Source organism: Peromyscus maniculatus, chromosome 10 (assembly GCF_049852395.1).
Source record: "Peromyscus maniculatus bairdii isolate BWxNUB_F1_BW_parent chromosome 10, HU_Pman_BW_mat_3.1, whole genome shotgun sequence".
NCBI classification, from domain to species: domain Eukaryota; kingdom Metazoa; phylum Chordata; class Mammalia; order Rodentia; family Cricetidae; genus Peromyscus; species Peromyscus maniculatus.
This window is the reverse complement of record NC_134861.1, coordinates 86,884,750-86,911,414: the sequence shown is the minus strand read 5'-3', so window position 1 is coordinate 86,911,414 and position 26,665 is coordinate 86,884,750. Positions and strand designations below refer to the sequence as shown.

Here is a 26,665-nt window from a genome sequence, read left to right as displayed (position 1 = left end):
TAACTCCAGTTTCAGGGGATCTGTCACCCTCTTTTGGCCTTCTGGGGCACCAGGCGTACATTTGGAGCACAAACATACATCCTGGCAAAACATTCTCATACATATAAAAATAAAATAACTAAATATTTAAAATATTTTTTAATAAACCCCTCTACATTCAATAATTTTACACGGACTTGCTCAACACCTACTACCAACTTCCTTTAATGTTCTAACCTTGCACGTCAAACTTTCTCTGAGTTTAAAACACAGCTCTACCTTCCTGAAAAAGAACTCCCAAGGAAGACTCTACTCGGTAGGACCAAAATAATTTATGTGAACCCACAGTTAACTCACTCATGATGTACTAATAGTATAAAAATGTTACTGTTAATTGACCACAAGCAAGACAGGGATTTGTTTCCAATGTAGATCTGTAACTCTGAAGACGAGAAAAGTGAAAAGCAAGGGTCAATGTTATCCTCTGATGACCTCGACTACGACACAGCCCATTTCTGTTACAATCACGTCTGAATCTGCCAAGATACTACACTGCTTTATTTACTGTCCACACTTTGCCCACGAATGAACTATTGCTAAAGGAAAACTTTTCAACAAGACTAACATGAAATTTGTCTACCAAACAGCCTGTCATAAATACCAGCATCTTAAAATCTAACACTACAGGGGCTGGAGAGATTGATCAGTGGTTAAAAGCACTAGGTGCTCTTCTATAGGATCCAGGTTCGATTCCAGCACCAACATGGAAGTTCATAACTGTCTGTAACTCCAGTTCCAGGGCATCCGACGACCTCTCTGGCCTCCACGGGCACCAGGCATACACACAGTGCAGGCAAAACACCCACACTCGTTAAAAATACATAATTTAAAACAACAGCAACAAAAACTTCTAACACTATAGGCCTGGCAAGATGGTTCATGGACAAAGGTTCTTGCTGCCAAGTCTGATGACCTGAATGTCACCCCTGGAACCCACATGGGGTAAATGCAGAACCACTGTCCTCTGATTGTCATGGTGTGTGTGTGTGTGTGTGTGTGTGTGTGTGTGTGTGTGTGTGTGTGTGTTAGTAGGGTAACACATATACACATAAACAATAAAAGTTTAAAAAATCTAACACTATAAAAGTTTTCAAATTAAAGGTGATTAGCATTATTTTATACAAGGAATGTTTACAGTACTTCTCTGGTATGAAAACAAGCATAACTTTCCTATGATATTTGGAACAGCTAAATAAAAGTCAACATAACATTTTTCTTTTTTTCTTTAACGCAGTCCCCCACTATCACAAATTATGCAGTCGAGTTTCCCGCATTTGGGGAAATCGCAGGGGTCAGCACATCCGGAGTGCAATGGATAAGCCTCGCCCTGGGAAAACCACCTTCGTGATCATGGTATCTCCCCTGCCAGGTAAGTATCAGCATAACATTTTTATATAGAGAATTTCCAGGCTGGGCATGGTAGTTTATAATCCCAGCACTGGGGCTGAAGCATAGAATTTTGAGTTCAAGGCCAGCTTAGGTCACAAAGTGAGACCCAAGCTCAAAAACAAGCGAACAAACACAAGCCTCTAAAATGATCTGCTATGGTATCTCCTAGGAGACAGATACTCCAGTTTGGGATGACTGTAATTACTCCCCGAATCATGCGGCTTCAGAACTTATTCTTCTAGGTACAGAGCTGCAGATCATGGAGGACTCTTGAAAAACAGAAACTAGAGAAGCATATTATATACTTAGACCCCAGTACAATAGACCGGCGGGGACAATCTTCCTATGTACATTTTCCAGAATACTAGATGCACCAAGTTCCCTGAGGCACAAGCACATACTTGTGCACACACCAGGTCTAGACAGAAAACTGTGAAATAGGCACCCTTCATATCACCATAGAGGGTTTTCCTGGTCCGTTTGTGACCACCAGACAACACACTTCTTAGGTAACCAACTGCTTTCTAGGACATCACAAAGACTAAATAACATTCTTTGGAACACACCTTGGTAATGTTAGGGCATGTAAATTTTAAGTGATTTTTTTTTTTTTGAAAGGAGCCTAAATAATTTAGGTAATTAACTTCAAAATGGGAAGGGATGTTTAATACAAGCAAGTCAAAAAGACACTGTGCTTGGGACATAAAAGTCATCAGGCAAATCACTCCCCTGTCTTCTCTGACATTCCTATTGCAAGTCAAGCCAAGTGAGAAAACATTCCAATTAAGACACCGACCTAGTTACTAATGTAGACTGTAGCGGCACCTCAAAGAGGAGTTTCAGAGAATACACTTACAACAACACTGCGATGTGCTCAATCACACACTCAGAAAACGTGCTTCCTCAAACCCAAACTGAAAACTAAAACCTTTTTCTTTATTGTTAATGTGTGTGGGTGTGGGGGTGTGGGGGTGATGTGTGGGTGTGCATGCAGAGAGGTCAGAGGGGACAGCTGTCAAGCTGGTTCTCTTCTCCCCCTTTCTGTGGGCTCTGGGGATTGAAGGCTGTCTGTCAGGCTTGCATGGCAAGTGGTTTACCTGCTGAGCCACTGACCAGTCCCAAACTGTAAATTTGAGGTCACGCTCCTCACTTAAGAATTTAACTGGAAGAATGTACACCTGGGTCTAGCTTGCCAGCCTTCCTGCCTTCTGAGGCGTTCATCATCAACCCCCAGAGACACCTGCAACAGAACAGCATTCTGAGCTTTCTTCTGTTGGCCGCTTTCATGCCTCAGGACTAGCTTGAAAACAGAACGCATCCCAATGATTTATGAAGCATATTCACATTTCTTGTGGACTTTTCAAGAATCCCGAAGAACACAAGAGCCTTCACAAGCACGTGTGGGCCTTTACTATGTTTAGTGGCACTGGGCAAAGCCAAGATGAAAGAAGTTTCAATCATCAGACATCAGTGTCTTTCTCTACCTCGGGGGAGGAAAAAGAAGAAACCATATTAAAAGGTACTGGACTTTAAAATACAAAGTGTAATGTGGGTGGAGTTCAAGATTAAAAATGTCCCCTATTTCACAAACTTGCTGATGATCTTGTGATACAAATACAGATCTTTACTACTTGGCTGGTTCTGAAGAACATCTTAATACAAGCCCAGAGTCCCTCTCAGCTGAGATTAGGCCAGGCACAGCATAATCAGCCACACAGCTCTTCCACAGTTAGAAGGTGCTAAGCATGGGCTGAGGTGTGGCTTACTCCGCCAGGTTCAATATCTACCACCCAAACCACCACCACCACCACCACCACCACCACCACCACCACCACCACCACCTCCACCACCTCCACCACCACCTCCACCACCTCCACCACCACCTCCACCACCACCACCTCCACCACCACCACCTCCACCTCCACCTCCACCTCCTCCTCCTCCACCACCACCACCACCACCACCACCACCACCACCACCACCTCCACCACCTCCACCACCACCACCTCCACCACCACCACCACCACCACCACACCCCACAATGAAGGAAGAAAAAATGTAATGGCAGGAAAATAGCTAACAAGGAGAACATCTGAAAACTCTCTAAGTAAAAAGTCTGACACAACAGAGTTCAATTGTCCAACAACTCTGGTTTCTGAAGGGATAAAAATGGCATTTATTTCTTTAAACCAAATATTTGCTCTGTTATATCTGTGGTTTATTTGAAATATAACTCTAATTTAAAAAATGTTTATGGAGGAGGGATCGGGGATTTAGCTCAGTGAAATGTCTGGAAAAAAATTCTTATGGTGCATATATTACCAAGGGAAAAATCCCTGAAATACAACTGACCCTTGAACACGAAAGATACTTTAAAGGATGATTTTATACGTGATAGGAAAGCAGAGGGCCTGGGGTGTATATAAATGGTAGGAAGAACAAGACATGTTCACCTAGTTATAAAGCAATGGTTATTCTGTGAGGAAAGACATTATTTGCAGTTTCTTGGGCAAATAAGTTAGGGGTGCATACTAGAAAAAATTAATGACAGGTCTGAAGAACAAGTAGAATTCAGATAAAAGAGGCTTTCCACTGGGAAAAGCTACGAAAAAGAAAGCTGGAGAACGATTCCAAAGAAGATACAACTTAATTTTGCAGGGATGGAAGAACCTACATAATAGTAGATGATGATCTAGAAGTTAAAAGGTTCAAAGCCCTTGCAAGTCAAACATCTAGGCCAAATCAAATATCACCAATTAAAGCATCTAATACCACACTGTGCACTCCACTGATGCTCTATAAATTCTTCCAAATTAGTCACCCATGGGTCCTCGCTGTACTTCCTCATAGAATCAGAACTAGTTTGGAACACATTGTAACTCAGTGAACTCACTCTCCTTTAAAGACAAACTACTTTTCCCATTCTGAGTGCAGATGAAGTTGGGCAGTAACAAGCAAGGCTGTCACTTTCTCTCCAGTTTACATATCCATCATGGTGACACCGGGGCATCATTCTGAAATGATGTAAAAACTAGGCTGTTGATCTATGCACAGTGCATCCAAGTGTTCCAGGCCCAGCTCCACTATGGTGAGGGTAAAAGGAGGAGGGGTGACTAGATGATCCAGAAGGAGCCTTCCGGCTTTAAATTCCTATACTCTCAATCACCTTTTCTAAGCGGTCACCGTGACCAGGCCAAAGGGTATTCCCACTCTAACCTCCGTGGAGTCAAGACTATCTTTTACTGAGCATCTGCTAAGGACCATACTTTCTGTTTCCCAAAGACTCACCACATCCCTCGGAGCCAGCACTTTTACTTTTACTTCATTTTACTTAGAAAGTGTCAACTTTCTCTCATCTGCCCAAGTCAATCAAGGGTGGAAGCCTGGCTTCAAATCGTGGTCTAACTTCAAAGCAAGCTCTTCATTTGTGTGTCTGAGACAAGTGAAGCCAAATATTGGGAGAGGATGGAACCTGCCAGATTTCGGCTCAGTTCTAACCTGGTGCTGAGTCTGGCTCAGTGGCAGAATGCTTGCCTTATTATGTGCTCAGGCCCTGGATTCAATCCTCAGAACTCCTCCATCTCCCCCAAGAAGTACTAACAGAGACTCGTGTGGTTAACATTATGTAAATTTCCAAAATCGCCAGGTAAGAACTGAAATAGAGGGGTCAGCAACAAAGTCCAGGCTTAGCAGAAGCCTTAGTTTTCTCCGTAGTGGAATTCTAGCTCTAAGACCCTGGGCAAATTACTTTGTAAAGACCCTATCCTTTCAGGGTACTTTATGATCCTTCTGGATCTTCTAAAACAAAGGTATGACAGCCATCTAAAGTTTATCTTTAAAATGTCACTCGCAGTCATTTTCTGTGTAGCTCAATTTATTCTCAAGTCAGTTTTTTTTTTTTTTAGTGCATTCACAGTAATTTCCAATTGACTCTATGCAAACTTCACAGTAAGTGTATCCTAAACATAAACACTGGTTTTCCGTGTCTTGATAATTTTTTTAAAAAACATTACAAAATTGTGTCACCAGGAGAGCAGAAAAGTCCCTAGAGCGGTTAGAGCACAGATCACTACTGCGTTCCAAAGCAGTATTGCCACACAGACACATCTGGGCGAACCTGGAAAGTGGGGTCTGAACCACCAACCCTAGGCAAGCGCCCGTGCTTACAGCTGATGGGGCGGGCCGGAGCAGGTGGCTGTGTGCCCCCAAGAATATCGTTTTATTCTTAGCCACACGCCCTCGCCAACAGCTGGGTTGTAACCTCCTTCCACCCAGCCCCTCCAGAGCCGGGCTCCAGCCGGCACCGCGGCCGGCCGACAGGTTCAAGGGAAGGAGGGAGGGGCCTCGGTCCGCCGGCGAGCCGGGTCCCCCCCGAAGCCCTCCTGTCACCGCGGGCCCGGGGCTACCCCGCCGCGTGGGGAGCTCGCGCGCCCGAGCAGGGGGAAGGAAGGCGAAGGGAGAGAGGCGTGGACGCCCCGTTCTCGCCCCAGCCCGGCCCCCAGCCCGGGCCCCGGCGCTGCGCTCACCGTCTCGGCTTCTGTGTGCTGGGGTCCGGCACTCTGGCCCCCCATCACCCCGCGGAGGAAATTCATCTCGTCGCTCAGCCGCCGGCGTCACCAGCCCCCTTAGCCGGAGAAACACGCGACCGCCCCCGCCCGCCCCCTCGAAGGGCCTAGCCCCCGAGCCGGCGCTCCGCACGCCCCGGCCTCCGCCACCGCCGCCTCCTACTCAGCAGCCGCTCGGGCGCCCTGAGCCCGGAAACAACCACCGCCGCCAGCCGCGGTGCGCATGCGCGGGGACGTGGCGTTACGTGGCGGCTCGAAGGGCGAAGGCAAAAGGGGAGAGAGGAGGGAGCCCCGGCCCGCAGGCCACGCCCACCGGCGGGCCGCCCGCCCCCCCCCCTCCGCGGCCACGCCCCCTCCGCCGCCCTGCGCCGCTTGCTGCTGCTGGCCGCGGTCACCCACGTGGTCGCAGCCCAGCCCAGTCGGCTCGGGAGGATCTGATTAGACTGCGCGCCTCGGCTGCTAGGTGGTTTGTCGCCCAGCGGGACGGACTGCAAGCTGTCAAATCTAAGGGCTTGCTTTGTGGAGTCGAAAGTGAAATTTCCCTTTGGCCAACGTGACAGGTAAGAAGGGGAGGTCCGGGCCCCCGGGAGGATTCGTTTGGTGCTTTTGGTGAAGCGGTGCGAGCGATGTGGCCTTTTGATCCTCGTAAATTGCATTTCTTCTCAGGGCTTTGTTTGGTGGTAACGGGGGGTGGGGGGTGGGGGGGGTGCTAGAGACCCCTCATTCCACCACCACTGGAGGGCGCGTTTCTAAATTCTTGCTCCTCAACCCTACTAAAAGGAATTCCTAGATCTAAATACCAGGTACTCCGCTCATTTTCAAGTGTGAGAAGGAACCTCCATCGAGCCCTGCGTTTACCTCACTCTAGTAAGAAATTAGAAATAAATGATTCCAGAGTGTCAGTTTGGTAGCCAGTACCATGATGTTGTTTGTTTGTTTCCATTAACTCCTGCATTAATTCCTGCATTTTCAGTGGTTTTAACACGCAAAATGTCATTTTTCCAAATCGGTATACTTGTTCTTTCCAAATGAGGCTTCCAGGTCCACAGGCTTGCGGAATAGCCTTGTAAATTTCTTGACACGGAAAGGCGGTCCTGTTAGCCAACTGACTCATGCATCTCTCGGTTTCAATTCCCCGTAGGTCTCAGACGTGACGTTTAAGATTGAGCTCGTCTTTCCCAGCCTCCCTCTTAAAAAAAAAAAAAAAAAAAAAATCAGCATGCTTCCACTGCATGCCTTCATATGCTCATTAGTACCTCTACCCAAATAATCCCCTAAGCCAGGGGGAGGAAACCGTGAAGACTTTGGCTTTCTACCTTCCCATGTCCAATGCGAGTGTATAATTTGTATATATAGACTATTTCTCAAATCCTTCCTCTCCTCGTGCTCAATGCTCTGCATGTTGATGTTTCTGGTATTCTCATTTCACACTGAGATGACAGCGGTGCCTTCCCAACTAGTTTGTCTGCATTCAGCTTCCCTCCAACCACCTGCTTGGGTGAGCCCAAGGAGAAATAATGTCAGTTGTCCTAGTAAAATTCTCCAGTGCATCCCCTGGCTATATAACGAAACCCAGACTCCTTAGTTTGGCAAACATACCTGTTAGGATTACAGCTCCTGTCTCCCACACATACTCAACATGTTTCTTTTCCCTTTTCCCTCTTTGTGAGGCAGAGTCCTTCCAGTTCCTTAAGCCTCAGCTCCAGCATCTCAGGATGCATATCTATGTGCAGGACCTAATGACAGGACCATTTGCGTTATCAGTTACTTACTATTCTTTACCGATCATGAAGAGTGACGTCGATGGATAAGTGAATAAATCGTTGAATGAGTTTGTGTGACTAGTATGCTGAGGGAGAAGGTCTCTTCTGCCTGTGAATTACAGAACACGCACCAGAAAGGCCATGGTGAGGGTTCATTTTAGTCCAAGGTCTTAAGCCTGGACACAGAGCGTGGTGGGGTGCTACTGCCAGAAATACTGTGTGCTGAGTATTGTCCTCTGCTTGACATTTTGCTTTAGACATTTTCCATGGAGGCATTTTGTTGCGGCCTAAAAAAAGTAACCGTTAAATTCTCAGCAGTTACCGCGAGTAAAGCCTGCAAAGAACCTCACCTGAAACAGTCTCACCTTTTCCTGAGCCTGACCTGGCCTCTTCCCCAAGCCTCACTTTGAGCTCTGATAGGATTGGAACGGGCGTGGAGCTATCTTTCTGTTATTTGGTAATGGAACATGGGACCTCGACGTTTTAACAAAATTGTACTAAAGAGGAGGCAGAGAAGGTGTGGGCAAGCTTGGATCTAAGCAGGGAGCAGCCGTGAAGCGGCCTCCTCATTTAAGAAAAGGGTTACATATTAATCCGTCGGCAATGATACTTTTAGAAAAGAGTTGGGGACAATGTCTTATTCCTGCTCGTACTCATCATATGGCAGAATTCGCCAACAGGGTAGTTGCTTAAGAACCACTTGTTAAATTATAAAGCAAGAGAAAACACGAGGAAGCTGTGGCCGTCTGACTTACACTCACGCGCTTCTGCCTCTGGGATCCAGGATGAGAATGGCATGTTTCAGCAAAATTTCTGCAGTCTAAAACTTTGAGTGGATGAGACTAATCTTCCATTTCCTAAACAAACCTGACCAAGAGCATCTACTAAAAAAATTGATTATTTTGAAATCCATTTTTCGTTAAAACCAATTTCTTCAGTGGTTGAGTTTGTTTATCCTTTTTTTTTTTAACTTTTGCAGGGGGTGGGGTGGAGTCTCAGCAAAAACAGTGAAACATCATTGTTTTATAGCTTGGAGGGGTGGATGGGAGAGGGTTTTCTATGTCTTAGAATAGCAGTTCTCAACCTTCCTAATGCTGCGGCCCTTTAATACAGTTCTTCATGGTGTGGTAACCCCCAGCCATAACATTTCTTTGTTGCTACTTCATAACTGTAATTTTGCTACTTTTATGAATTGTAATGTAAATGTCTGGTATGCAGGATATCTGATATGTGACCCCTGTGAAAGGGTCATTTGACCCCCTTCCCCAAAGAGGTCATGACCTACAGGTTGAGAACCACTGCCTTGGAAGATGAGTAGACATGATCATCTATGTTTGAAACCGATCACATTCAGGTTTTTAAAGCCCTTTGGGGCCCTGGAAAAGTCCAGTCCCCAAACACTGTTAATATGACTGTTCATTACTATCCAGTTAACCAAGCCACATACAACCAAATAAATTGGTAATGAAGCAACAGTCAGAGTTCACACTAATCAATGACAGTGTTAAGTACTTGTACCCTTTATTTGCTAGGCTCTGTTCAAAGGGATTTGCATAAAAGAATCCCTCGGGGCTGGAGAAGTAGCTTGGTGTTTGAAGCATGCTTAGAGCTAGAAGCCCAGCTCAGGAAGTGTATGTAGCTCAAGTTAGTGCAGTGCCTGCCGAGCATGCTTGAAGCCCTGGTTTTGATCCCCACTACCACATCACCTTGAGGAGGTGAAGGGGGAGCTGAGGGGCTAGGGGATCAGAAGATCAAGGTATGGAGCAAGTTAAGTAGTACCCCAACAGAACAAAATATCCCACAAACAAACAAATCTTCCCACACATAGAGAAGGCTTGCTTAGCATTTGTGTGGTCCTGGATTCATTCTTCAGTACCACCATCATGATTTTTTTTTAGTTTATTTTTTGTTGTTGTATTTTCTGAGGCAGGGTTTTTGCTCTGTGTAACTCAGGTCCACATTCTAAGGGCTGGAATTACAGGTGTGTACCGTCACACCTGACCCAATAATAATTGGCTCAGTCCTCACAGCAGCAGCCTGATGACAGATAGTGTTGTTAGCTCTGCTTTAGAAATGGAAAAATAAGAGCATCGCCTTGACCGGTGGTGCCCTGCTGGGAACTGGCAGAGGTGTTAACTTGACCAGTGGTGTCCTGTAGAGTTGGCAGAGATGAACATGAGTTGGCACCTGGCCCCAAAGCCTGCACCCCTGTGTGCTGTTCCCCTACCCCTCCGGAGTCAACACAGTGGCCATAGAGTAAGTTAAAGGTTGTCCACATGTCCCTACATAATCTGACTTGGATTTTGTAGTTTTTTTTTTTTTCCTGTTGGGAAGTTGGCTTCTCCATGCGCCTAGAAGCAGGCATGTCGCCTAGAGGCGTGCACCACCCCTTGCCCTCTCTAAGCTTGCTCAGATGTCACACAGGTCTTTGCTGACTCTCGGGAGCCAGGCTCCGCTCTGCTACCTCCCTCTGCTAGGCTTACGCTTTCTCTGTCGCTCCTGTAAGGTGCAGCCTACCCAATGAGCTTTGACTTTATAAGCGGGGAAATGTGCAGTGCAAGATTCATGAAATACAGTATGTGCTGTGTATATTTCATTTTATTGTCTGTTCCTCCCTGACTCCTAGGATTCTAACCCCATTAGAGCAAAGATCTCAGTCCTTTGGTAAGTTGTTTTTAGCCCAGTGTGTAGCATGGTATCTGACCTCGAGGGATAGCTAATAACTTTAATCCTCCAAAGAGGAGATTCCCACTGTGGACTTGTGTACAGAAGATTCTACCGTTTGCAAAGCATGGCATGGCAGCCATACTGATTCAGGATCCTTGGTTTTTTGTTTGTTTGTTTTTGTTTGTTTTTCTTAACAAAATACTTATTTTTAAGTTTTTATTTATGCATATGGGTATTTTGTTTGCATGCATGTCTGTGCACCACATATGTGCAGTGCCTTTGGGGGCCAGAAGGAGGCGTTGGATCCTCTGGAACGAGAGTTAGAGACAGCCTGGGTGCTGGGAATCAAACCCTGGTCCTCTGCAAGAGCATCCAGGCCTCTTAACCGCTGAGCCATCTCTCAAGCCCTATTTATTTATTTATTTTTCTTTTTGAGACAGGATATAGTCCAGCCCAGGCTGGTCTTGAACTTACTACCTAGGTGAGCTTGGCTTTGAATTCCAAATCCCCTTTTCCTTTCCTCCCAAATGCTGGGATCGTAGGTGTACACTACTACGCCTGGCTTGAACATTTTATTAATATAATAAATTTTGTTTATAGGTGTGTTGGTGGCCTTCAATGACTAAATGGATAGTTAACCTTTATCAGTTATAAATATAAACATCTGTGCAAAGGAGGGCTTACATGTTGAGCATCAGATTTCAGTCCAGTTTCCCTGTGTCCAACACATCTTACTTTAAGATCTCGTATACTTGGGGCTGGAGAGATGGCACAGCAGTGAAGAGCATTTACTGCTCTTGCAGAGGACCCAGGTTTGATCTCCAGCACCCACATGGCAGCTCATGGCCATCTGTAACTCTAGTTCTAGGAACTGGACACCCTCTTTTGGCCTCTGCTGGCACCAGGCATGCAAGTGGTAGACAGACAGACATACATGCAGACAAAAACCCATACACATAAAATAAAGTTAAAAAAAGATTTCAGTTGCTCCGGACAGCTGGCCTTTCCTTCCTCTACCTTTGTGTCAAATACTGTTTGTTGCTCGCAGTCACGTGGGGTCTTTCCACTTAGTGATTATTTTTGGAAATGCCCTCACAGATAAGCCCAGAGATATGATTTACTCAACTCCTAGGTCTTTCTTCATTCCATCAAGTTGACAGTCCAGTTTGGTCAGCATAGGCTATAACTCTGGCACTTAGAGGGTGGAAGCAGGAGGATCAAGAGTTCAAGGTCAACCTGTGCTGTATAGTAAATGTGAAGCCAGCCTTTGATATAGGAGATTCTGCCTCAAAACAAAACAAAACAAAACAAAAAACCATTAACTATCATGCATAGCTAACCTCAGATATGCAGAAGGGTGTATATGAAAGTTTCCTACCACCAGGCAGTTAACGTAAGCAATTGTATATTCATGTACAGTCTATCCATATACAATTTTTTTTTTGTGTGTGTGTGTGTTGATAACACAAATAACTGTATTGCATGGTATCCACTGTCCTATATCTTTTCTCCTCCTTTGATGATCTAGAGATTAAACCCAGAGTATCACTCGTTCTAGAAAAGTGCTCACTGCCACTGAGATAGTCCTCATCCCTATTCTTCTCTATGTAACGGTGCTGTAGCTTGGTCATTGTTCTAGATTAGTCTAAAGGAAGTACCCTCATTCTTTCTCAACATGAGGCGCTTTATGTTGTCTTTGAGATGGGGTCTCATGTATCCCAGGCTGGTCTCAAATTGACTGTGTAGTATGAGGATTATTTTGAACTTCTGATCCTCCTGCATGTGCCTCCCATGGGCTGGGGTTTCAGATGTGTGCCACCATGGCATTCCCTATTTGTGCCGTGCTAGGGACTGGGCATGGGACCTTGTGTGTGCCAGGGAAGCACTCTGCCAGCCGTGCTCCAGGTCCAGAAATCCAGCCCCTTGAGCCCCTCGAGCCCCTTCCCGAAGTATTGTTTAAGCTCCGGGAATCCATGTTAGAGGAAGGGGCAAGAAAACGGTCTGGGTTCGTTCACATCCTGCTCCAACTTACTGGATTTCTAATGCTTCCTGTTTTGATTTAAACAAAAAGATTCAGAGGCAAAGCTGTTGGACAGTCACCCTTCTCAGGAGATGTAAAATGTGACTGAGGCCAGGACTTGGAATAGTTGGAATATTGTACATGCCCTCAAGTCCAAGTTTCTTGCTCCACCTCTCTAAAAAGGAACAGGAATTGTTACCTACCTGCTGGGCTTGTGTTTTAGATAATAGTGCTTGAAACATAGTATTTGCTGATAATTGTGAAGACCCAGCTCATCCTCGGTGTGTATTGTCCTTTTCTTAAGAACTGAACTTGCCCTGTAATAGAACCAGCTCAACTCTATTGGGTCACGTTACTAAGCAGTCTGCTCCTTCACTTGTGGCTTAATCTGGGACATCAAGACATTTCCCCTAATATTTCAAGACATTTCCCCTTTCAGTATTTCTGGACCCCTCTCCTCACTGATTTCTTTTTTTTCTGCTCCATGAAGGGGCCAAGGTGGCTGAGGGACATATAGTCCTATAATCTCCCAGGTCCAAGTTCATCAAGGAACATTCAAATCTCCCAGTAATCCCAGCCAGGGTCTCCCTCGTGCTCCTTGAATCTAGTTGGGTCTTATGGCCACGTTGTTGTCATTTCATGTAGTCCCGGGTTTGAGATGTTCTGACTCACTCTGAGTCATGTGTACTTCTAAAGCAGGGAGTGGGGGGGGTCCAAAGCTCATCCGAAAGTGCATGGAAAATGGATGTCCCTCAAGAGAAAGCCGGGGTTCTGTGCTATCGTCAGTTTATCAGTATAAGGAAACCAGTGCATATTCGCCACATCCTCAGTGCACTGAAGCATTTGCTAGTTCTTTTTTGTTTTTTTTTAAACATTTATTATTTGCTTTGTTTGTTTATTTGGAAGGCATGGGGAGCATGTGTACTACAAAAAGTATGTGTGTAGTAAAGAGGACAACTTTGGGGGAACTGGTTCTCTCCTTCCATCCTGTGGTTCCTGGGGATGGAACTCAAGTTGTCAGATCCCCTGAAACTGGAGTTACAGGTGGTTGTGAGCCACCATGTGGGTGCTGGGAATCGAACTCAGGTCCTTTAGAAGAGCAGCCAGTGCCCCTGACCACGGAGCCATCTCTCCAGCACCTGGTTGTCTTTAGAATACCTTTTCAGGAATGCCATGGACACATGCTGGCATCACTTCTGGGCTTTGCAAAAGGTCCCGCAGATGATGCTGTTATTTGATGAAAAGGAATTTGTATTGCCTTTCCTATCTGCAAGAAGGTCTAGACCTTTTTTTAAAAAAAAAAAATGTATCTTCCTGGTAATGTTTGTAAATCTAAGAAAATATGATAAATAAAGTGCTTACTTATAGAAATTCCTAATCTAAATTAGGAATCGCAAGCAATATTTTAAGAAAACTATTGAGGAATGAGTTTATGGGCCCCAGGCTGGAGCACTTTTGCTTTTGTGGGACATTTGACCATCACCCCCCCCCCCAATTACCTCCTCTCTTTCCCTACAGCTGGCTGAACAGGCAGGTCCTAAGCAGTTAAGACGTGAGATTAGCATTTTTATTGTCCCATTCCACAGCTAGACCAAGCCTTTGAAGTTCTTGTTGGCTGGTGCCAAGATTCCATGGGAGTATAAGATGATTTATTGTGGAGTCACGGCCCCTTTTCCAGCACCCTGGGCTACAGGGCAAGTTGCAGCTGTCTGTCTTACTTGCTGGTGGCCCATGAAAGGATGAGGCAGGCTGACTATCAGGGCTGTCTGTCTCTTGAGAACAGAATACAGTCTGTCAAGGTAGCCTGAGCTTCTGGGACTAGAACCTTCCGAAGCTAGCCAGCCTACACTTTCAAAATCCCCTCCCTCTCCTCAATTCCAGGTTTATTTGTTTTTTTAAATTTTAATAACACCTCCCCACCCACCCACCCCCGTATGTGTGTGTGTGTATGTGTGTGTGCATGTGTGTATATGTGTGTGTATGTGTGTATATGTGTGTGTATGTGTGTATGTGTATGTATATGTGTGTATGTGTGTGTATGTGTGTGTATATGTGTGTATATGTGTGTGTATGTGTGTGTATGTGTGTGTGTGTATGTGTGTGTATGTGTGTGTATATGTGTATGTATATGTGTGTGTGTGGTACTAGGGCTCAGACCAAGGGTTGCAGACCTGCTGAGCATGTGGTTTCCCATTCAGCTCTCTCCCCAGCCCCCAATTCTAGTTCTTTAGTGGAGTTGATTATGAGGTGCCGGTGCCTTATGATTCGTGACTACACCCTCCAGATAACCAGGAAGAGCTCAGCTGAATAACTTACAGAACCGTCACAGACAGGTACATTAACGACAGAAGAGAGCTGGGTGTAGACGTCACTCCCTGCCAGCGACTCTGGGGGGCCTGGACAGTGGCATGAGAGGCGGAAGAGCGAGAAGAGCGTGTGTGGGTGCACACGTGACGCCATGTGCTCCCCCTTGGCCTCTCTTCTCTGCTGCTGTGCACTGGCATGTTGCTCGCATCCATTCTGTGGCTCTGCAAATGCTTCAACAGAGCATGCTGGTTTGTAATCAAAGGAATTTTGCATCGGATTATATTTTTATCTGCAAGGGAAAAACTGGAGGTAGATATGGTGGTGAGAAGGGCCCCCACAGGCTCACAGTTGAACGCTCAGTCCCCAGGGAGTGGCGCTATCTGAAGGGATTAGAAGGATTAGGAGGTGTGGCCTTGCTGGAGGAAGTGTGTCACTAGGGGGTGGGCTCTGAGGTTTCAAAAGCCCAAGCCAGGCTTTCTTGTCCTATGGATCAGGAAGTAGCTCTCAACTACTGCTCTAGTGCCTGCCTGCATGCCGCCACACTCCCCGCCATGATGATAATAGACCAAGCTTCTGGAACTGTAAGCAAGTCCCTAATGAAATGCTTGCTTTTATAAGAGCTGCCTTGGGCATAGTGCCTCTTCACAGCAATAGAGCATTGGCTAAGACAGAAGGTAAAGAGCTAGAAAGAGCCCCCAGCTGGCCCTCTCCACCTCCTCCCCACCCGCCACACATGTCTCTCTGAGGCAGGGCCACAAAGTCTGTGAGACCCAAAGAGACCCAGAACCAAGTCCTGGAGAAATCTACCAAGTATTTCGTATCTACTGTAAAACACCTGGGATCCAGGCTGAGCGGATTGCTCAGGAGGTAAAGGTGATTGCCACCTGATGATACAGGCCTGGTGACCTGAGTTCCATCCTCTTTACTCATCTAGAGATGGAAGGAGAGACCTGTCTCCACAAGGTTTTCCTCTTACCCCCACATGCGCATGGTGTCATACATGCACCCCCCCCACACACACATTCTACATTCCCACACATAATTGTTTAAAAAAAAAAAAAATAGCCAGTTGGTGGTGCCACACATTTTTAATCCCAGCACTTGGGAGGCAGAGGCAAGGTGGATCCTGCGTTCGAGGCCAGCTGCTAACTAGGTCTGGGCCCAGAATCTGGGCCAGAGCGAAATGACGTCGCTGGTATTTTGGTATTAATTTGATGGTATGGTAGATGTCAGGATCTTTCTTTTTAAAATGTTCAGAATCCTCACCGTTTTAAACAAAGCAGGCCAGAGACGTGTTTAGCACATTGCATTTGAGTCTATATTAGCTCTTAACCACTGACTCATCTTCCCAGTCCCTGGCTAGGCATCATGGGGTGGGGGTGGAGGGGATCCAAAGTAATCTTCTCAAGTCCGTAGTTCCAAAGTGGCAGGATTGCTCCGAAGTCCATCTAGATCTGAAAAGCAAATGTGCCTAAAGCTCTGGCCTCCGTCGGTGAGGTAGGAGTAGGCTGTCCAAGCAGTCTCAGAGGAGGAGGTCCATGGGTGAGGCCCCACAGCAGGGCCTGTGTGACAGACGGGCTGATCTGGCTGGCTGCCGTTCAGGTCCACGCAGCAGCGTTCGCTCTTCTGCCTGGAACTTAGAGAGGCTCAGCCCCTGCTCGGCTCTGGCCAGAGCTCCCTGATGGGAGGAATGGTCCTTCCTGTCCTCCAGCCTTGCCTTCCATCTCTCGGGGAGCCTAGGACTTGTTTCCTGGAGTCCTTGCCCTCCCTCCCTCCTTGTGGAGGTAGACAGTCGGAAGAGCTCATTGGAAAAGGGTCGCAGGGCTTCTAGGCAGCATGGGAAGAAGGGGAGAGAATGGGGAGAGCCAAGAAACTGGATGAAATTGCTGACTAATATCTGCAGCCCGAGTCACCCACATAAATACAGTGACCCCCCCCCTCCTCGCCCGTGCTTAAAATAGCTCACTGTACCAGAACACTGAAAAACAGATGTGCTTGGTTTTTTTTGAGTTATTGATTCAGCAAACATTGGAATCTCTCTGTCCTCTGGACCAAGCCCCGAGGTTCTCTCCCATGTATTGCTCATTTGAGACTTGGAATTCCTATTCCTGTTTCACAGAGTGAGGCCTGCCTTTAGCGTGGACTAGAGCAGAAAGGCCCATTTCCTTTGCAAATCTACACAGTTTTCACTGCACTGCCGCCTCTTTAGAATTGTGGCCTTGAGAAAATCACCACCCCTCCATGAGCCTTAGGCAGGGGCTGGGAAGATGGCTCAGCGGTTAAGACACTGGCTGCTCATGCAGAGGACCCGGGTTCAATTCCCAGCACCCACGTGGCAGCTCACACCTGTCTGTAACCCCAGTTCCAGGGCTTCTGACACCCCCACACTGACATACAAGCAGGCAAAACACCAAATAAAATAAAATTTAATTTAAAAAGATAGAAACCAGGGCCTTACACGTGGTAGGTCAGTGATCTAGGGGCAGATTGCTGGACTTCGCTGCCTGCACTGTGGTCCCCATGCAGTGCAGCAGAACACGGAGTGGACAGTGAAGGGTCAAGCCCCAGCATATCATAGGGCTCCAAGTTTCATCTGCCCGGCAGAACCCCCAGCATGCTTTGTGGCTGCCTGCTGGCTCTTCTATCTCCTGCATTATGTCCTTCTTCTGGGCAGAAAAAAAGGATAAAAGTAAGGAACCAAGAGAATCTACCAACCAAGGCTTCCCTCCCTATCCTTTACACTTCTAGCCTCTTATTGAACTAATGTTAACTAATTAATGAACTAATGTCGGAACCAGAGGGAGGCTGCAAAAGCTATATACAGAATTCCTCTGCCCTTCACCCAGATCCTTCAAATGGAAGCATTCTTAATCACTTCATTCTCTGCAAATACATACATTTCCTCCTGAGCCATTCCTGAGGAATTTATTGGCATGCCCCCAAAGACTTCATCATCCAATTCCTGAAGATGAAACTGTTTTCTTAAATAACACAGTGCTGTGATCAAACCAGGGAATTAGCTGTGATGCTTTGCTGTTTTCTTGTCTCTAGACCTTTAAAGTTTTTTGCTGTAGTCTTACTAAATACCCTTTTAAGAGGGATTTTGTTGTTGTTGTTCTGGTCCTGGATTAAATGTTTCATTTGGATGTTCTGTACCTTTAGTTGTATTTAATCAAGAATAATTTCTTGGGGCTGGAGAGATGGCTCAGAGGTTAAGAGCACTGACTGTTCTTCTGGAGGTCCTGAGTTCAATTCCCAGCAACCACATGATGGCATCACAGCCATCTGTAATGAGACCTGGTGCCCTCTTCTGGCTTGCAGGAACACATGCAGGCAGAACACTGTAAACATAATAATAAAAAAAAAAAAAAAAGAATAATTTCTTAAGATGGGCAGTGGTGGCAGCGGCGGCGGCAGCGGCACAACACACACACCTTTAATCCCAGCACTTGGGAAGAGAGACAGGCAGAGTGAGTTCAAGGCCAGCCTGGCCTACAAAGAGAGTTCTCGGACAGCCAGGACTGTTACACAGAGAAATCTGTCTTGAAAAACAAAAACAAACACAACACAACAAAACAAAAACCCAAGAGAATAATTTCTTTTAAAAAGAGAAGAAGAGGGGCTGGAGAGATGGCTCAGAGGTTAAGAGCACCGACTGTTCTTCCAGAGGTCCTGAGTTCAATTCCCAGCAACCACATGGTGGCTCACAACCATCTGTAATGAGATCTGGCGCCCTCTTCTGTATACATAATAAATAAATAAATCTTTAAAAAAAAAAAAAGAAGAAGAAGAGTAGGGCTTGGGCACGCTAAGGAAATGCTCATTGGTTCAGAACACTTGCTGCTCTTGTGGAGGACCTGTGTTTTGTTCCCAGCACCCACATGGCAGCTCCCAACCATCTAGAACTCCAGGTCCAGGGAATCCAGTGCCTTCTTCTGACCGCCATGGCATGAGGACACAAGTGGCACATTGTACAGACATTCGGGCAAAACTCGGTACACGTCAAATAAAGAATCCTTTCCTGGGCTGCTGAGACGGTGCACCGAGTCAAAGCATTTCCCTTCCCGAGGACCAGAGTTTCGTTCCCAGCAGCTCCTCTATCAGGAGCTTCCAAACACCGCTTGCAACTCCAGCTCCAGGGCATCCCATGCCTTCTTCTGGCTTCCCCGGGCACCTGCATTCACCTGCATGTACACATATACACCTAGTTAAAAAACAAAACTGTAACAAAAAGAGTGGTTTCTCTCTTTCCCTCCTCGACTTTCGAGGTCTCCTCTTGTTTCAGCCTCATGTCCAGAGGTTCTACACTCTGCAGAGAGTTCAGCACATCACATTTTTCCATCATTAGTGATTTTTTTTTTAAGAGAGAGTATCATGTAGCTCAGGCTGGCTTTGAACTTGCCATCTGCCTCCACCTCCCACCCAGGTGCTGGTCTTTGTAATTAATAAGTTGCACTCGTGGTCTGTGTCTGTGTCTGTGTGTATGCATTGTTTTGTTTTTGTGGTGCTGGGACTAGAACTTAGGGTCTTGTATGTGCCAGGCAAGTGCTCTGGTACTGAGTAAAACACCCTGCACTATGAATAGTGAGTGCTCTTTCCTGCTTCCCTGGTGGTTGCTCCTCTGCCCCCTAAGTGGAAAACTTTCCAAGAAGCAGTCTTTTGACTTCCATCCATTTTGCTAAGAATTGTATCCAGTTGTAGTTGGGAGAGGGTCTGAGAAATAATAATTTTGTTGTTTTGTTTTGGTGTGGGCATCTTAATAGAAAGAAAAAAATGGAGCCAATGCTGGAAGTGGTGTTGCATGCTTTAATCTCAGCAGTTGGAAGGTAGAGGCAGGAGGAGCTCTGTGAGTCAAGGCCAGCCTGGTTTACATAGAGAGTTCTAGGACAGCCAGGGCTCTGTAGAGAGACCCTGTCTCAAAACACACAAAACACAACAAACCAACCAATAACAACAACACTCCAAAACCACCTAGATGGAAACAGCGTCATGTTCAGATAAAAGCTTGTCTCAGAGTTCTTCGGATTTGGATCTTTTCTCCTCCCTCCATGGCGCAGACAGCGGAGCTGTATTGGCCTTGTGATTGTTCACTTATTCCCCCAAGGACCGGGTCAGAGAATAATGACATTTGCTCAGCTTTATAAATAAACACAGTCATTGTTATTCTTTGTAGTTTTTAAAATATTTAACGGAAAGGAAGAGGGAACTGTAAAAATGTTTTCCCCTCCTGACAGTTCTAAGAATTGGAATTTTAAAATTGCCTTGCGGTTGAGTTAGTTTGAAAGAGCATGAACATTTAATGATGATTGGCAGCAGAATCTCACTTCATTTAACTAAAACTTTTACACTGAATGTCATGAAGTAATAATATCAGTACATGACAGAAATAAAGTACGGTACTAAGAGAGGAACAAACCAGGTTTGAGTTCCATGCGTGGAACGATCACAGCTTGTTTAAACTAAACAGATAGGGGCTGGGAAGAGGCTCAGTACTTGAGAGCACCTGCCGCTTTTTCAGAGGACCTGGTTCAATCCCTAGCGCTCTAGTGTGGGTTCACAGACATCTGTAACTCCAGGTCCAGGTTCGATGACCTCTTCTGGCCTCCTCTGGCACCGGTCAGCATGCAGCGCACAGACACACTTGCAGGCAAAGCACCCATACACAGGATAAAAACTAAAGCATGTACACAGCGGAAACTTAGGAAGAAGTGCAATAACGTGTGAATAAAGAGTCTGGCCCGGCCTGGTGGTGTGCACCTTTAATCCCAGCACTCAGAAGGCAGAAGCCCAGTTCTGTGAGCTCTTGAGAAATCTCTGTGAGTTGGGGGGCTAGTCTCGCCTACATAGTGAGTTCTAGTACAACCAGGGCTATGAAGAGAGGCTCTGTCTCAAAAAACAACAAACAAAATGAGTATTTATATTTTGGGGTCAGGCGTGGTGGCGCATGTTTTTAATCCTAGAACACTTGGGAGGCAGAGGCAGACAGATTTCTGTGTATTCAAGGCCAACCTGCTCTAATAGCAAGTTCCAGATCTGGTTCATAGTACTTGTGAACTTATCTCAAAAAAAAAAAAAAAAAAGGCAACAACAACAAAAGTAATATCTTTATGGGAAGATCCTGGGTGATTTTTCTTTATACTGTTAATACTTTCTAGCTTTATTTTTCCTTTGGAGATAGGGTCTCACTATGCAGCTGGCTGACCTTGAACTCAGAGAGATCTGCCTGCCTTTGTGCCTGGTCCCTTCTGCTTTTTATTTTTGTTTTTTTTTTTTTTAATAATCACAAAGAACAGATTCCTAAAACATGTCCATCAGAGACAGCTGTGAAAGGGAAGCATCTTTGGAGTCCTGAAAAGTCTGCTAACCGACTTGAGGAGAGCCAGGGGCTGTGATTGTGTCTGGCGCCTGAGCCCAAATGTCATCCCTTCCACTTTGATTTCGTCATGACCGTCCTTCTGACCTTGCTTTCCTTTGCTCATCTTATCGTTTCCTTTTAATGTCAGGTGGATGACTAGATGAAGAGACAAGACAAAATTAAGAAAGATACAGTTTGGTTTATTAGGAAGAACTATAAGGCTTTATCCGTATTTACTCAACAATCATGGGCTGAGAGCCGTGCCGCTGCTGATTAGTAATGGTTAAAACAGACAAAATTACTGCCCTTATGGAAGTTACATTTTGGAGTAGGAAAACAGGGTAACTTAAGAGGTCCTGGAAAGACACCCGGATCAAAAACTACCTGCCCTACCACCTGCATTGTGTGAGATGATGCCATTTAGAACTAGGCTTTTGGTGAAGGACCCTCTTTGACAGTTTTGAGTATCCATGGGAAGAATAGTGGTCCCTTGAGGTGATGTGACCCTGTTGTGATGTTTCTCGAGAGCTCTGAGAGCCATGTAGGAACAAACACCCTAACTGACGAGAGGCCCCGGAGGTACTAATGGTCTAGGACAAGTGGACTTGAGTGGGGTCCAGAGCAGGTGTTTTGGTGGAAGACCGAGATCTTCAGCTTCTCCTTCTGAAGGTCAAGTGTTTGAAGAGATCATCTTGTAATGCGGCCATTCCCGAGGGACGTGGCTGTGGCCTTCTCAAGTGCCCCATAGCAGCAATTGTTTCTAGAGTGATCATCTCCCTTAGAAGAGGTACAAGAAATGAGTAAGACTTGGTAACAGCTCACGGGGGGATACACACAGCCTTGACTCATATAGTGTATGACTTCTTGTTCATATTAAAAGAATATATTATTGCTGGGTGGCGCACGCCTTTAATCCCAGCACTCGGGAGGCAGAGCCAGGCGGATCTCTGTGAGTTTGAGGCCAGCCTGGGCTACAGAGTGAGTTCCAGGAAAGGCACCAAAACTACACAGAGAAACCCTGTCTCGGAAAAAAAAAAAAAAAAAAAAAGAATATATTAATTGAGATAAGATATCACTTTGAAGCCCTGGCTTGCCTGGAACTTGCTATGTATGCCAGTGGGCCTCGAACTCACAGAGATCCACCTGCCTCTGCCCCCAAGTACTGGGAGTAAAATCATGTGCCACCATCCCTAGCTAAATTTATTATTATTATTTTTTTTACTTATGTGTATTTGTGAATGAATGCAGCATGTGTATGGATGCCCTCAGGGACCTGTGGTGGTATTGTGTTCCTCAAGATATTGTGCACCCTAATAAACTTATCTTGGGTCAGAGACAAAACAGCCACTAGATACAAAGGCTAGAAAATGGTGACACTCACACCTTTAATCCTAGCATTTCAGAGGTAGAAATCCCTCTGCATCTCTGTGAGTTCAAGACCATATTGGAAACAGCCACGCATGGTGACTCACGCCTTTAATCCCAGAGAGTGATGGTAGAAAGGAAAGATATATAAGGCGTGAAGACCAGAAACTAGAAGCATTTGGCTGGTTAAGCATTTGGCTGGTTAAGCTTTCAGGCTTCTAGCAGCACAGTTCAGCTGAGAGCCATTGGGATATGAGGACACAGAGGCTTCAGTCTGAGGAAACAGGACCAGCTGAGAAGTTGGCCAGGTGAGGTTAGCTGTGGCTTGTTCTGTCTCTCTGATCTTCCAGTATTCACCCCAATAACTGGCCTCAGGTTTGATTCTTATTAATAAGAACTTTTTAAGATTCATGCTACAGGGCTGGAGAGATGGCTCAGAGGTTAAAAGCACTGACTGCTCTTCCAGAGGTCCCAAGTTCAATTCCCAGAAACCACATGGTGGCTCACAACCATCTATAATGAGATCTGGTGCCCTCTTCTGGTTTGCAGACATACAAACAGAATACTGTATACATAATAAATAAATAAATCTTAAAAAAAAAAAAAAAAAGATTCACGCTACAGGGGCCAGAACAGGGCAATGGATCCCTTGGATGGTTGTGAGCCACCTGCTCTGGGTGCTGGGAATCAAACTCAGGTCTTCTGGAAAAACAGCAAATACTCCTAACCATTGGGCCACCCCTCCAGCCCCTCATTCTCTTTCAGCCCCTCATTTCAAACAGCCGTTCAACTGTCAGAGACCTCTGAGTCCCTTAAATGACCAAGGCTTTGCTGACTTTCCTATACGCATCTCCATATCCAGCTACACTTCCGTCCTGGCTTTCTGAAACGTCCTTGCTTGCAAAGGAGATCTGTGAGGGCTTGGGGACCCGTCCTGTTGGACTGTCAAGTCAAAGGAGGGGTGATCCTAACTATACAGGGACATCTTCAGGGACGTAGTCAAGACGTACTCACGACAGCACGTGGGCTCTGTAGTATGTACAGGATGTGCCAGCGTGTGTGAGGGCTTGCATGTCTGTCTGGGTCAGGCTTCACGGTTTCTAGCTTAAGCCAGTCCTTTCCCTGTCCATGTGATCAGCTTTCTCTGGACCTGTGACCTCTCTGCTATTAACCCTACAATTGCCTTGTCTGTGTAGACTCCAGTCCAAACTCAGCAAGGACTCACAGCTCAGCTGTCAGCTCAGATTAGTCTTCCTGGCAATCTTGGTCCAATCAATAGCCCTGCTCCTATTTCCTGTGTGTGTTAGGGTTTTTTTTTTTTTTTTTTTTTTTTTTTTTTTGGCTTAGCTTATAAATGTAAGGATGTGGGAGGGTTATGAATCTGATCTGTCTTACCGTGAAAATGTTCCGGAGTCATCTGTTTTGTGTGAGCACAGTTCCAGTTAGTGTCGTTTCTGAGTCCTCCTGACCGCTGTACTGAGTTTGTCATGTAGATTGTCTCCCTCAGGTTACCCACTTTCACCCTTTTCCTTTGTATATTTGTTCTGTGTTGTGAGGCCGGGCCTCACACTGCGCTCCAGCCTGGATAGAATTCCTTTGCGGGCCCTAAGCTTCTGTCAGTTCTCAGGCTTCAGCTTCCTGAATGTTGGCATTGGAAGTATGAGACACTGTGCCTGGCTTCATCTTTTACTTGTTTGTTTCTGGGAGCTGATGCTCAAACCCAGGGCTTCACACACACCAGGCATGTACTACTGAGCTGCATCTGTGGCCCCTAGCCCTTGTCACAGAGGAGCAAGCCACTGAAGGAAGGAAATTAAGTCATGTGACAGGTGGCAAAGCCCAGGGACCAAGTCTGATGGGCGGTCTGTATCTGGCCTGCTCCCTGCCCCCCACCCCCTCACTTCTACTCTTCTCTCTCTTGTCATTGGCTGCTTCTGATGACCGTCCTCACGTGACTTACTTGCCCAGTCAATTTACTATTGCTCATCTCTGTGAAATGGAAAAACGAGCCAGTAGGCTCAGAGGTCCACCTAGTCACAGAATTCCCCCAATTGTGTCTATAGCCTCACAAAGCTCACTGATCCTGGCAGAACCCATGAGAAAAAGGAGACTGACTTCCTGCCCTCCTGGTTCTCAGGTTGGGTTATCCAGCAGCCTAAAACTTAGCCCAGGACTCCCCCCCCCCCATTCTGTGCTGGTATTTGTGTACACTGTCTTAATGAGAAGGAGCAGGTCAAGCCCCACACTTGGTCCTGTGCCTGGTATGTGCCGAGATGCTCCATAAGCTTTGCTTTACTGTCTGTCCCATCCAGATCGCCTCAGCCGCTTTTAGCTTTCCCTTCGTAAAACTGAAGGCAAGGAGTGTTAGAACTGAAAATAAATGAATGAATGAATGAATGAATGAATGAATGAATAAATAAATAAATAAATAAGTAAGTAATAAAAATGAAACGCAGCCGGGTGTGGCAGCACACATGCCTCTAATCCCAGCTCTCAGGAGGCAGAGGCAGGCAGATCTCTGTGAGTTCAAGGCCAGGCTGATCTACAGAGTGAGTTCCAGGACAGCCAGAGCTACACAGAGAAACCCTGTCTCAAAAACAAAACAAAAACGGAGGAGGAGGAGAAAAGAACCATCACACTTGAACTTGATAGAAATGATTCCTGTAATCTATTCCTGTATTGACCTGAGCACGCCCAATCTCATATGATATTGGAAGCTCAGCAGGCCTTGGCTTAGTTAGTAGTTGGATGAGAGAATATCCCAATGGGGGTAATAAGCTGGACCATAATAGTAAATCCTTTTGTTCTCCCAGATGCCTGTACCCTCACCAATGACTGCTGCTCCCAAGTGTTGGCCTCTGGGAGGCGCTGCTTCCCCGGTAATGTGGGCCGGTAGATGTGCTTCTCAATTAACAACAGTGCTGGGTTCTGGCTGCTAGATTTGTACTCCCAGGGGCTCGAATGATGTCATCGTTGGTCAGCTGGTTTATAAGCGAGGTTCCTTTACCTTCCGCTGTGGCTACCTCAGGACCTTCTCTTGTTGGCTGTTTTGGCTGTTGTTGGACTCTGGGTGCACTGGGCTTTTTATTCCCAGCATGTAAGGATCATTTGCCAGCCCTGTTGCTGGGGGCCGGAGTAAAGTAAAGCATGAGGATCCTTTCTCATCCAGGTCCAGAGAGGCAGAAGGATAGGGTTCTAGTTTGCTTTTCCGTTGTGTTAAGCACTGTGCCAAAGGCTGATCCTTTGGGAACTCGGAAGCAGGAACTAAGTACAAACGACGGGGTACCCTGCTCTAGCACTGGTCTTCCCGGCTGCCTTGCTAGCTCCTACCTTTCTTATACAGCCCAGGCCCACCTGCCCAGGGATGGTATTGTCTCGATAAGCAGCTAAGCAAGTGCTCCTGACATGCTCCCAAGCCAGTCTGATAGCAGTAACAGAGTGTTGGCTTGTGACATAGACGTTTGAATTCTCTATGAAGGAAATATGTATTTTATGCATACACTACCTGGAAAGCAGCCAGTAGTCATAGTAAAATCCAATTAGCTAATTCGCTAAATTAGGATGTTTACGTTTTTATTTTCAAGATTAGCATTTATTATCGGATTACAGATCTTCTTTCACTCAACTCGTGCTCTGAATAAATTTTGTAAAGTGTGAAAAATAAAATTTTTAATTTAATATCTGTTTGACAGGACTGAGGCCTTATCAGCACTTTTAAAAATTGGCTCGTTTAACCTTAGGCTTAGAGTGACACTAAGCACCGATGGTCCTTTATAGAGGAAATATGAATGGCCTCTCACTCATTGGTCTCGGAACTGCATCCTTTGCTCTAACCTGTGTGACAAGGTGGTGTTTTTTCTGGAGACTAGAGTCTGGTGTCATTATATAGACCCATCTTTTATTACACTTTTCTCCCATTAAACAGTTACACTTGGGGCTAGAGAGATGGCTCAGAGGTTAAGAGTACTGACTGCTCTTCCAGAGGCCCTGAGTTCAATTCCCAGCAACCACATGGTGGCTCACAACCATCTGTAATGAGATCTGGTGCCCTCTTCTGGCCTGTAGGCATACATGCAGACAGAACACTGTATACATATCTTTAAAAAAAAAAAAACAGTTACACTTAGTTACTTGGTTTTTGGTAAGTCTCTGTGTGTGTGTGTATGTGTGTGTGTGTGTGTGTGTGTGTGTGCGC

The 26,665-nt window shown here is 46.0% G+C and overlaps 2 protein-coding genes and 1 pseudogene across 6 annotated transcripts in view; 1 reads left to right on the top strand and 2 right to left on the bottom strand.

Moving 5' to 3' along the window:
* Uso1 (USO1 vesicle transport factor) overlaps positions 1-6,212 on the bottom strand; it is a 65,804-nt gene extending 59,592 nt beyond the window's left edge. For 2 of the 4 annotated variants that reach the window (XM_042257633.2, XM_076546618.1), the window contains exon 1: positions 5,955-6,086. Coding sequence is in view for 2 of the 4 variants with exons in the window: in XM_006993503.4 (XP_006993565.1) it covers positions 5,955-6,020 (66 nt within the window). In the remaining 2 variants the exon portion in view is untranslated. Of the gene's footprint in view, positions 1-5,954 lie in introns of all 4 variants that reach the window. The other 2 variants (XM_006993503.4, XM_006993502.4) reach the window with 2 other exon arrangements.
* On the bottom strand, positions 1,269-1,416 carry LOC121821056 (U1 spliceosomal RNA; annotated as a pseudogene).
* A 158-nt stretch (positions 6,213-6,370) lies between the features above and the next one.
* Positions 6,371-26,665, top strand: part of G3bp2 (G3BP stress granule assembly factor 2) — a 77,850-nt gene continuing 57,555 nt past the window's right edge. For both annotated transcript variants that reach the window (XM_076546629.1, XM_076546624.1), the window contains exon 1: positions 6,371-6,553. The gene's annotated coding sequence lies outside the window, so the exon portion shown is untranslated. The remainder of the gene's footprint in view (positions 6,554-26,665) is intronic.